General features: G+C 36.9%; 1 protein-coding gene across 6 annotated transcripts in view; it reads left to right on the top strand.

Annotated features, from left to right (window-relative positions):
- Window positions 1–12,295, top strand: part of SMARCA2 (SWI/SNF related, matrix associated, actin dependent regulator of chromatin, subfamily a, member 2) — a 119,502-nt gene that overhangs the window by 64,240 nt on the left and 42,967 nt on the right. For all 6 annotated transcript variants that reach the window (XM_058827106.1, XM_058827110.1, XM_058827109.1 and 3 more), the window contains 6 exons: window positions 863–949; window positions 1,866–1,912; window positions 3,317–3,483; window positions 7,094–7,257; window positions 8,002–8,229; window positions 11,563–11,640. In XM_058827106.1, the coding sequence (XP_058683089.1) occupies window positions 863–949; window positions 1,866–1,912; window positions 3,317–3,483; window positions 7,094–7,257; window positions 8,002–8,229; window positions 11,563–11,640 (771 nt within the window). The remainder of the gene's footprint in view (window positions 1–862; window positions 950–1,865; window positions 1,913–3,316; window positions 3,484–7,093; window positions 7,258–8,001; window positions 8,230–11,562; window positions 11,641–12,295) is intronic.

Below are 12,295 nucleotides of genomic sequence, written 5' to 3'. Positions count from 1 at the left end.
CTCAAAATTGGTAAATTGTTTTGGCTGAGATTTTTAAAATAAATCTGAATTAGTCATATAGTAAGCTTGGAATATTGATGCCTCTCTGATTACATTTTTATAAAATGGCAACAAAACAAAATGGCCTTTGAAAGCAACACGTTTTTACCAATGTTAATGTGATAAAATGTTCTCAAACTTACACTGACCAGCTGCAGTTAGTTTTTAACCATACAGTTTGGTCTGGCACACCTGACTTATCTGATGAGTGTCTTGGTTCTACAAGATTAACTGTAGTGTATTTTTGATAATATACTTCCTTAAATAATAAGATTACTCATGAATTTGGTGAGCTTTAACATTTTAGTACTGCGTCCTGATGTTTTACTCGGCCTGGAGTGAGAAACACATATATTGAGTTAACAGACTGGAGACATTACTGTGCAATTGAAAAGAATCCAGCTAGAATTACTTCCTGTTGTAGGCTTTAGACACACTGGAGTTTGTATAACTTCATAATAACAGTATAAATAATCAGGACAGTAGATGATCTGCTTTCTGCTTCCCACCAAGAATACTGTGGGTAGAAATGTAGTGCACTTCATGGATTACTTCCAGGTCTTCTTCTTTTCATGACAGAGCATTGTTATGAAAAATGAATTTATATAGCAAGACAACTGTACAATATTTTTTTTTATTTTTGTTATTTTGGTTTCACCTGGTTTGTTTTTTTCTTATTGGGGAGTATTGGGGGGTTTTTTTGTTTTGTTTTGGGTTTTTTTATTAGTGATGTAGTGCTTGGGTTTGGGATAAAAATATTGTAAAAGGGTATATTCATAAGTTAAGAAGTGAATTGTTTGGTCTGCATTGTTTGTACCCATAGGGAAAAGGCGGAGCAAAAACTCTTATGAACACTATCATGCAATTGCGAAAAATATGCAATCACCCCTACATGTTCCAGCACATTGAGGTAAGACTGATAGGTTTGATTTTTAGAGTTGTTTTTATTCAGATGGCTAGGGTAATAGAAAACTGCTGTTAAAGCTTATGTGTGTGGGAGGGGACTTCTCTGTCTACATAATTTATACTGGAAAGGACAGATTTGAAAAAAACAAGTGCCATTTTTTAACTGATAATCCAAAGTCTATTTTTAAGGTATTCAGTTTTATGGAGGAGTGTCTTTAAAAAGTGAAGGGGTTTTTTTTATTAATTTAAGACAACTCAGAGTAACTTGCTATTCACATACACCAAATTAATTATGTATAGGCACTGGTTAAAAATGTCATGTGTAGAATATTTGTATTCTACAATTTGACTACTAATTTTTGACAGTGTCAACTACAATTGTTTTATTCCATCCATCTTGTTTTTTCAGTAAAAATGCACTATTTGTGTAACATCTCTCAATAGGACCTATGTATATGAATATATCTGAAAAGATAGAAAATATCATAGATATCTGGAATATAGCCGAATTTATGAAAATACAATAATTACCTGTTGTGATTTAAGATGATGATGGTCATGAGTAGTAGTAGTAGTAGTAGTATTGTAGTTTTCACTCTTTGTGATCTTGCATGCTGAATAATTAAATGGAGTAATTTGCAGATGGATCTTCTACTGATTAGTGTAAATTAATTAGTGTTCTAGTATTTGTAACCTGGTAGAAGGTATGCTATATAAGTAACTTCTGCAAATCATGAATTTTAAATAACAGTACAGGAAAACATCAAGCAGAACACCGTTGCTACAAGGTGGTTTCCAGGAGTATGAACATCACTGAACTCAAACCACAATACTCAAGTATTTAATTTGATTTCTATAAGAATGCATTGTTTTTGGTTTCGGTGTAGTTTGTAATATGTTTATTGCTTGTAACTTTGCAGGAGTCCTTCGCTGAACACCTGGGCTACTCAAATGGTGTCATTAACGGGTAACTCTGTTTTTCCTGCAGTCCATAGTGTTGTATGGGAACTAATGATCACATTCTTTTTCTGGAAGATGCATGTTAGGAAACTCAAGCATTTTATACAGAGGCAGAAGAAGTACAGGGTACATATGTAAAACAAAACCATACAAAGGCAGAGAAAATACAGAGCACATATGTAAAGCAAAATCTAGTAGTATTAGAACTATTATAAGATCTTTTCATTACTATCCGTCTCTTTCAGGATGGCAGACAGAAAAGACTTGTGTCTTCCTTTCCTCTTATTTTGAAATAATATACCATCTGAAATTCATTGGGATGACTCTTCAAAGACATCTGTTAGGATTTTCTTCTTTTTTGTTACTTATGCCATCTACTTTTCCTTCTTTACTATCTCTTTTCCAAATTAAAGTAGCATTTCGTCCATTATTTGAAATGAAGAAGATTTGCTTTATTTGTCTTGACATTCTGTGCAACTATCAAGTTAATGAATGCTTTCTAAACAAAAAGCGTGTAACATCCACCTAACTTTAGGTGTTAATGATTTTTTTTTTTTAAATACCAGACTGTCCTTAGCTAGTATACCAGAATACTTGTCTCCTAAGCAGTTTAATCTTTGGCTGATTACAGATGTATGCATATCAGAGGACTGTGTATCTTCTGGATTTTGTGCCATTGCTAATGATAAATGGTATTTTGAAAGTACAGACTCAAGGTTTGAGAAAAGTTGCATGAAGTGTATTTCTATAAAGTGTATCACTGTGGTACTGATTTAGACATTCTGTTTACTTCTATTCATTTTCTGGGTAATGGGTTGAATTTCAGGGCTAGAAGTTGGTTTTGCAATTCTTTGCATAGAAGACAAAAGAATAGCTAGTCAAAGCTATACACTGTTCAGGATGACTAAGGTTGTATGGCTAAAGAGTATATCCTATATACTATATCAGACTCCTGCCACTATCTCCATATATTAATTCAGTTTGCAGTATTTCACTTCCATGTGCACAATAGTTGAGTGGAAAGGGGGTTATTTCCAACAAATGTCTGATGAATACAATTTGTAACTGTAGTTGCAATTGAAATTTGTTTTTAATGCCAGCTGAAAGCAAAATAGCAGGTGAATGTCTTAGCTTATAGAATGCTTACCTAGCTGAGAAATAACATTTATTTTAATAAATAAGGAAAATGAATTGTTGAAAGCAGTTTTTGTAATTGAAGAAAAATCAGGAAAACAGGACTTCACATGCATTTATTTTAATCAACATGTGCAATTTTAAAGAAAGATAAGTACTTTTAGTCTTGTTTAGATTAAGTAAATTAGTCTTTTTGTTATACTCAGACATGATAATGACTACAGACTTTTAAATGTGGGCTTATTCTGGCATTTACTGTGCTGCTTCTCTCCAACAGAGCTGAACTTTATCGGGCCTCAGGGAAGTTTGAGCTACTTGATCGTATTCTACCAAAGTTACGAGCTACTAACCATCGTGTGCTTCTTTTCTGTCAAATGACATCACTCATGACCATTATGGAAGACTACTTTGCATTTCGAAATTTCCTTTACCTGCGTCTCGATGGTAAGCTAAATGGAGAAAAATAATAAATAGTAAGATAAGAGGTAGTATCCTTCATTAGTTTGGGCCTGGGTTCTCCTCCTAGTGTTTTCATAACAGTGCTGTGACTATACAAAAGTGAAAACAGGTTCAAAATAATATTTCATAATCATGCAAATGTATTTACCATGAAATTATGCCAGTAAGGCCCTTCAATGGCAGTTTACTAGAATTTCCTGTATTCTTACAGACAAGGTACAGAGAAAGACATACTTTTGCTTCTATTGGTAGAAGTAATTTTCTCTGTCTCTTTCAGTGTTTTATCTATTTAACCTGCAGACCATTTGGCCAGTGCATTATTTTGACAAACATTCGAGTCTATTCCAGGAATGCAGATTGTGTGTAAATTTGCTGCTTAGAGGCTTGTCTCTTTTCCACACAGGGTTTAAAATCCAGGGTCCCAATCAGTCTTCACTGATATCTAAGTTGCCTGAAAATATTCTCATTATAAGAGATGATAAAGCCAGTGTTAGGCCTAAATTCCAATGGAATAAATTCACTTTTATCTGTTTAAAATTCAACCACTGTTCTTCACAGAATAGCTGAATTTCAGTTTGATGCCAGAATTTCACAGGAAGATCAAAAGCCTGAATTTCTTCATGTATAGATATGTTTTATTACTTCGAACAAAAAGATGGTTTAGAAACATTTTAGATAGTAATACCTTTATTCTGTTCAGTGTCTCTGTTGCATGTTCAATATCTTTGTGGGTGATCTGGATGAAAGGATTGAATGTACTCTCAGTAGATTCACGGACAACACCAAGCTGCATGGGAGTGTTGATCTGCTGGAGGGCAGGCAGGCTCTGCAGAGGGATCTGGACAGGCTGGATCATGGGCCAAGGCCGTGCTGTGAGGTTCAACAAGGCCCAGAGCTGGGTCCTGCCCTTGGGTCACAAGAGCCCCAGGCAGTGCCACAGGCTGGGGCAGAGTGGCTGGAAAGCTGCCCAGAGGAAAAGGACCTGAGGGTGCTGGTGACAGCAGCTGAACAGGAGCCAGCAGTGCCCAGGTGGCCAAGGAGGCCAATGGCATCCTGGCCTGGATCAGCAATGGTGTGGCCAGCAGGAGCAAGGCAGGGATTGTCCCCTGTACTCAGCACTGCGGAGGCTGCACCTCAAATCCTGTCATTTCTGGGCCCCTCAGTTTAGGAAGGAAAGAGGTGCTGGAGCGTGTCCAGAGAAGGGCAGCAGTGCTGGGGAAGTGTCTGGAGCTCAAGCCCTATGAGGAGCAGCCGAGGGAGCTGGAATTGTTTAGCCTGGAGAAAAGGAGGCTCAGGGGTGACCTGATCCTTCTCTACAACTGCCTTAAAGGAGGGTGCAGCCACACCTGGGGGTTGGGCTCTTTTCCTCGGCAGTCAGTGACAGGCAAGAGGACAGAGTCCTAAACTGCATCAGGGGAGGTTCAGGTGGGACACTAGGAGACATTTCTTCACAGAAGGGGTGTTGGGCATTGGAATGTCCTCAGGAACCTGGGGAAGTCACACTTCCTGGACTTGCTTGAGGAAAGATGGGATGTAGCACTTAGTGCCATGGTCGACTTGGTAAGGTGATATTTGACCAAAGGTTGGACTTGATGATCTCAGACTTCTTTTCCATTCCATTTGACTCTCTAATTGACTCCCACCATTTTATGAAAGAAGAATTAAAAATAGTTTATCCCACCTGAGTTTTAAACCTGTTTGAAAGAAGTTTCCATTTTGGTCTTCTTCCACATTGATGCTCTCTGCCTCATACCGAGCTTCTTTAATAGTGACCATCTTTACTTACTGTTTTATCTCACACGTAATACTATAGTATTATGTAGGACTAACAGCATTTATCAGAATACTTTTTTTAGTAGAGAAGCAATGATTTAAGATAAATACAGAGAACAGTATAAGTGAGACTTGAAATTTCTTCTGAATATTTTTAACAGTGTTTTAAATTGACTCTTAGCTTCTTTCCTTATTCAGAAGAAAAAGTAGTACCAAGAAATATTCTCATCCTTTACAAATAATAATGGATATGAAGTCGAACCAGTATTATCCTTGAATGTAAAATGGGGTTATGAAGTGGACGCACAGATGAGCTATATCACCATATAGCTCTGCCATAGAATATGCCAAAATCTTCTGAAGAACACATTAGCATGCTAGCAAAGCCCTCTTCACACCTCTGGCCTGCATGTGTTTTAACATTTCTATTCAAGAAAGATAAATCACATTACATTTTAAATGTTTTAGATTACTTTGCATCATGTATTTTTAAATTAATTTTTTTTCATGCCAGAATGTTTATGGCAGGACACAGTATGGTAAATACACCTCATTGTCTTTTTCAGGTAATTCATTAAATTAGATGAACTCTTTTTCTTCTTTTTCAGTTTCATAATGACAGATACCTTTCATATTGGGATGCAGTCTATCCAGGTTCTGTCCAGCTTACATGGCGTGTTTCCAGCAAAATCCATGTGCTTATTATGGGGTTCACTGTGTCACCAATGGGCCAGCAGTTTGGCTGTGTGATTGTGGTGGCTACAGGTGGGATGGAGTTAATTTTCCTCCTAGTGACCCATGTAATGCTGTGCTTTGCATTTTTGGTTCAGCAGGGTTTGTAACACCACCAGTGGTGTCACCCCAGTGTTTGGCTAAGCAGCCCTTGCAGTGTCAAGGCTTTTTCTCCAGATGCCTCTCACATCACCCCCAAGGCGAGTAGGCTGCATTGGACTGGGACCCAGATGAGACAGCTGACCCAGGCTGACCAAAGGGTTGTGAACAGCAATAAAAACTGAGGGAAAAGAAGAAGATGCAGGGATGTCTCTTGTTATGGCATTTGTCTTCCCAATTGGTCATTACAGGTGCTGAGGTCCTGCTTCCCAGAAAGCAGCTGGACATCGGTTGCTGCTGGGAAGTAAAATAAATTCCTTTCCCTGACATTGCATACACACCTTTCACTTTCATTAAACTGCCTTCATCTCAGCACAGGAGCTTTTCTGTCTTATTTCCTCCCCATGTACTGCTGAGCTGGGGAGGGAGCAGGGTGTATCTGGAAGCCAGCTATGGAACAACCCACCGTAGTAGTAAAAAAAATAAATTAATAATTTCATCTTCTATACATATATCACCCTCAAGATAGGACATTTTAGGAATTTGCAGTCTTTTGGTATTAACTATTACTCTGAAGGCAAATAGTGACATTTTGATAAATCTCTATATAAGTAGCTTTTAAAAATATTTAATGCTGCTGTAGCCAGGAGGCATTAATCAAAACTAGAGCACTCTTCTGTTTGTATATAGTAGCTTCAGTTTAAATTTATGTGAGTTATAAAAAGGTATAACAATGTTAGCCAACATTTGAAGATCTACTTTAGAAATGTTAAAACAAATGCATTTAAAGAGGCCTTTAGAAGTCCGTGTCTCAGGTGTGATAGGCAGTTGACATAAACATTCATGGCCAGTGTTATGGAAAATGTGGCAGAGATGTCAAAAAGCAGTGTACTAAAGTAACCCTTTCACATATACTTTTGGCACCAGACTTTGTATTTATATTACTTCAATTCACCTCTTTATTATATGATATTTTTGATTTCTTTTTCAGGCACAACAAAATCAGAGGATCGAGCTGCTCTGTTAAAGAAGTTCAATGAACCTGGGTCACAATACTTTATCTTCTTGCTGAGTACAAGGGCTGGAGGGCTAGGCTTAAATCTCCAGGCTGCTGACACCGTTATAATCTTTGACAGTGACTGGAATCCTCATCAGGTTATTTTTATTTTCTTATCTACATGAAATGTATAAAGAATCCCTGATGTTTCTGGAGTTCCTTCTTTAAATAGATGACATATCCTGGAATGAAAGGAAAAAAATCAACTGAGAGATAAAATGCTGCTTTGAGAGGAATTAGTGAGGCGAACTACCACAATCAGGAAATGTTTTGGTTTGAATTGGTGAGCTAATTCTGTGCCTGCATATATATGTTTATCTGAGTCTTGGGGTGTCCTCAGTACTAGGAGTGTTACAAACCTGCTTCCTATATATAACTGCACTCATTCTTTAACCCTTAGGATATAATAACCAGCTCCCTAGCCTTTGGTAGTTTGCAGTACTTCAGCAAAGGCTATGCTGAATACTACCTGTCTCATGAAATTAGGTGACCATGTGAGTACAGTAGTCTTGGCCTGAAGCACTGAACTTATTCCGTGGTGGTTAGTAGCAAGTACGGATTATCAGAAAAAGAGGATATTACACTATTTTGGCTTATTTTAAAAAGCCAGAAGAGGTAGCTGAATTATGCCTTTGCCACGTTCTTTTTTCCTTACTTGTAAGGAAGTTCAGTATCCTTGGAAGTAGATAGTTATGTGTGTGTTTTCAGCTATTGTGCAAATGTCTGCAAATCACATAATACCCAATGGCCACATGTAAAAGTAAGGGAAGCAAGACTAAGAAGAGTTTTAATATCTGTCTTCACTCTCTGTTTAATTGCTCTCTGTGTTCTTTGCCTAATAGGACTTGCAGGCCCAGGACAGAGCTCACCGAATTGGTCAGCAGAATGAAGTTAGAGTCCTGCGGCTGTGCACTGTGAACAGTGTGGAAGAGAAGATACTTGCTGCGGCAAAGTATAAGCTGAATGTAGATCAAAAAGTTATTCAGGCAGGAATGTTTGATCAGAAATCTTCAAGCCATGAAAGGAGAGCATTCCTACAAGCTATACTGGAGCATGAAGAAGAAAATGAGGTAAGGTAGTTAGGAATAACTACTCAGGAGGTGCTGACTCTTCTTTTATTCATAATTTACAAAGATTGTCATAACTCTTGAAATAAAAATTTCATTATAATTTCTTACCATCCATTTGGAGAAATAACTTTTTATCTTTTTTATGGTCACAGTAAAAGGTTGTAACGTGCTGAATATGATGTAATGGTTATGGTTAAATCTTAGTGTAGAGTTAGTAATTGCAACTTAAAACCTATTCTACCCTTTATAATTTTGGCAAATAATTGCCTTCACACAAGAGATTTTTTCCAGAACAGATTACAAACTATTTCCTAAGTCAAATATATATGTTCAGCTAGACATTTCATTTTCAGACAAGCTGAGCAGTTACTACCTAGGTTCAGTTTTGAAAGACCCTACCTACTGTGCTTGCTTTGGAACCTATTTAAGGGTTAAGGTCTACTTTGATGCGCCCTGGGCTTAGGACAAGCCAGAAAGTAACTGTTTCTTTCTGATGCTGTGTCCAGACCACTTTCTCTTCAAGAAATAATTAGCTGTTTAAAAAGAGCTGTCACATCTTTCCTTTTAGTAGTGGGAAGTGAGGTTATGGAGTCACTAAATGTTCCTCTCTTTTCATTGTGTCCTTCAATGGAACTGAGTGTGGAGTGGTGAACCTATTCTTTCACCTTTCACTGCAGACTTAATTTGAACAAAACTCAGTATTTGGGCAAAAGTCATGTTTGGGAGAAATTAAATAAATGTGTCAGCTACACTGACGACACATGCAGAGAAATTTTTGATCAGCACTGACTTTTTCCTACCTTGAAAATACCCTTACTGCTTAAAGAGAGCTTTTGAGACTGATCTTGCCTCTGAGTAGGACTTTTGTGTCTGAAGAAGGTGCACACTGATAGAAGATTCTACAGCCTGTGTTTCACTGGCATCATTCATTATATGAAGTTTCAAAGATCAAGGAGTTCACTTCTTCAGTCATTAATTCTTTTGTGTAAACTCTGTATTGTGCATTTAGAAAAGCATGATTAAGATGAAATTTTATATTGTTTTATTGTTTTTATAGAAATTGAAGAAGAATGACAAACGTTTTTATCAGTAATGGTCTTTTATTTGTGGTGTTAATGCAGAAATTTGGGGATATACATGTATACCAAATTTGATTTAGTTAACCTCTAGTTCTAAAGCAGACCACACGTCCTATATGAGTAGACAGATTAACTTGAAGCCAGAAGACATTTTCAGTAATCCTGATTTTTTTAAATTTAGGAGTACATTTGTTTCTGAAGGATTTATATGACAGTGTTTCAGAAGTCAGGGCTGTAGCTCAGGCCTTTGTGACATCCCTTATTTCGTAGATGACATCAGAACAATTTGTTTCTTACATGTTGTTCAAATGTACTTTTTCTGCCATCCTGAAACAAGCAGATTTAAGAAAGGTTTATTTGCCATAGCCCACCCTCATTCTTTAAAGCACTGATGTTGCAGTCTGACTCCTAGCTGAAGCTTTCTAGTACTTCTTTATGAACAGACTATGCAAAACTCTGCCCAAACGTTCAGCCTCTTGAGGACTAAGGGGAATTGAATTTGCACCATCTGAACTGGTCAGCCATTGCTCCTTCATTGCAGCAGCACTGGGTATCAAATGGGAGATTGATGGGAAAAAAGGTAAATCTCTCAGTTAAAAGATGAATTATCAACAATATTGACACAACTGTGACTTGCAAATATGGACAGGCATATCTAACAAAGATACTGTTTTCTGATCATCTTGTTAAATATTCCCATGCTAAGCGTACTTCAAACTTTTTACAATTATATGTAGAGTTCTATGTTCTGTTCATCCTTTTTCAGTAGATTTTTTTTAAGTTCAGCATCAAGGCTGTCCTTATTTTTCTTTCTTCTTTTTTTTTTTTTTCTTTTTTTTTCTTTTAGCAGTGCTAGGTAAAGCAGAGAGGTAATTTCTGTGTATTTAGAAAGATTCACTAGAATAAAAGCAGTGTATGACAACTGCTTAGAAGTTACTTGCTCATAGGTAATTTTTTGTTGGCACTTCAGTTTATTTATAATTTTTTCTTCTGCCAAGCCTGTTTGGCCACAGGATTATTCAGCCTAACTGCTGATAATGTGGACACTGTTGTTACAGCTTCTACTGTGAGATCACTTATTTTTTTAGGTTAGAAATTACTCTGAGATAATAAGGAAGTATGTGGACCTTTCATGATGGTCACATTTATAAAAGAATCTTTTTTTCTCTGTGTGTGTAACCACATGACTTCCTTTTTGTGAACAGTGAAGGAGCAGTGACTAGAAGTGAAAAGAACTAGCTCTTTTAATCATTTTCCCAGTTGCCTGGTACATGTTAAAATTTAAATTATATGTTCATTAAAGTACAAAAGTGTTCCTTGAGAATTGCATTAATGAGAACTGTTTTGGGTTTTTTTTCTGAGGTGTAGAAATCCAGACACTGGAGGGAAGATGTGTGGATGTATAAATGACTTCTTACTTCTGAAAAGAAAAGCTATATGATTTTTTAGCTTTTTGGATGCTACATACAGCATTCTATACTCCCATTAAACTGGATTCAAAACATGAGTTTTTATGAAGATTTATATGTCTGTAGCATAGTATGACAGGTTCAGAAAGCCCTATGTAGAGTGACCTGTTGTCTGTGGTTTCAGAGTAATTCAGGGAGGAAGACTGAACATTTTGGGCTTTGTTTTAAAGTGGGTATCATAATAGTTTCAGCTTTAACATTTTTAATTGAACACTACAGTTCTAAATTGTTTTTCTGGTATCGGTTTCTGTTTTTATGAAATAATTAATTTTGTTTGCAGCAAAATGTTTACATCTCAATTTGTAAGCAGAAAATGGTCAAGAGAAAGTGATTCGTCAGTGTTATTTTCTAGGATAAAAACATGTTTCATTCTTTTAATTTAGTCAGGAATTTTTCAGCCCCCTTGGTTTGATGGGAAAGACCTCAAAATCTAGAATGGTCTTTCTGAAGGAGTATTATAGAATAACAGAACGGAAATATATCCATTTTAACTAAAGCATTAACTGTGCTTCTGACCCAGGAAAACCACAACCCAAAATTTCCTGGTTTTGTTTTTGGTCATTTCCTCATTCTCAAATTTTGAAGGAAGTAATAAGTCTCATTTGTCATTTTTGCCATGTTATTTTGTTACTTCTGAATAGATGAACACTTTAAAAGGTTTAGTTTCAGTTTAAGTGCTTCACACATCAGGGAAAGAGAGTCAGTGGAGCTCTGAACTGATGGAGGCTGTTAGTTCAAGGTTCATGTGAGTACTTCCTAATAATTTTATTCATCTTTCTAACTAGGAAGAAGATGAAGTTCCTGATGATGAGACACTGAATCAGATGATTGCTCGACGTGAAGAGGAATTTGATCTCTTTATGGTAAGGATGGTGTAATCATAAAAAAAATCATCTTCTCTTTTTTTAATAAAGGCCTTAAACTTTTTGTCACTCAAGTTTGTCAAAACTTTACTGGAGGAGTAGGTTTTATTTATTTGCATTGTTCATCTGAGGAAAGAAGTGTAGTCTGCTTAAATACAGAGTTCTGACTCTGAGTTCTGTGAAAGTGGATTTGCTGCTAGAAAAGAGCTTCTGATTTCTCCTTCAGATCCAGAAGGAAAGAACTAATCCATGACTGAAATTAGCTGATGAAGTTACGACTGATTGCTTCAACTTCTAGTATTAAATTTGAAGGCTATTTAATGTAAAACAGTAGAGGAGCCTAGAGTAAAGACAGTTTTTACAGAATTGCAGAATTTCTGAGCTGAAAGAGAACCACAGGGGTCAATTACAAGTCCTGGCTCTACACAGGACACTCCAAGAATCACACCATGTGCCTGAGAGCATTGTCCAAACACTTCTCGAACTCTGTCAGTCTGGTGCTGTGACAGTTCCTCTGGGAAACCTGTTCCAGTGCTCAGTGACTCTCTAGATAAAGAACCTTTTCCTGATATCCAACCTAAACCTCTTTGACACAACTTCAGGCCATTCCCTCAGGTCCTGTCACTGTCACCACAGAAGAAATCAGTACCTGCTC

The sequence above is a fragment of the Poecile atricapillus genome, chromosome Z, assembly GCF_030490865.1.
Source record: "Poecile atricapillus isolate bPoeAtr1 chromosome Z, bPoeAtr1.hap1, whole genome shotgun sequence".
NCBI lineage: Eukaryota > Metazoa > Chordata > Aves > Passeriformes > Paridae > Poecile > Poecile atricapillus.
This window is presented reverse-complemented; position numbering and strand designations above follow the sequence as displayed.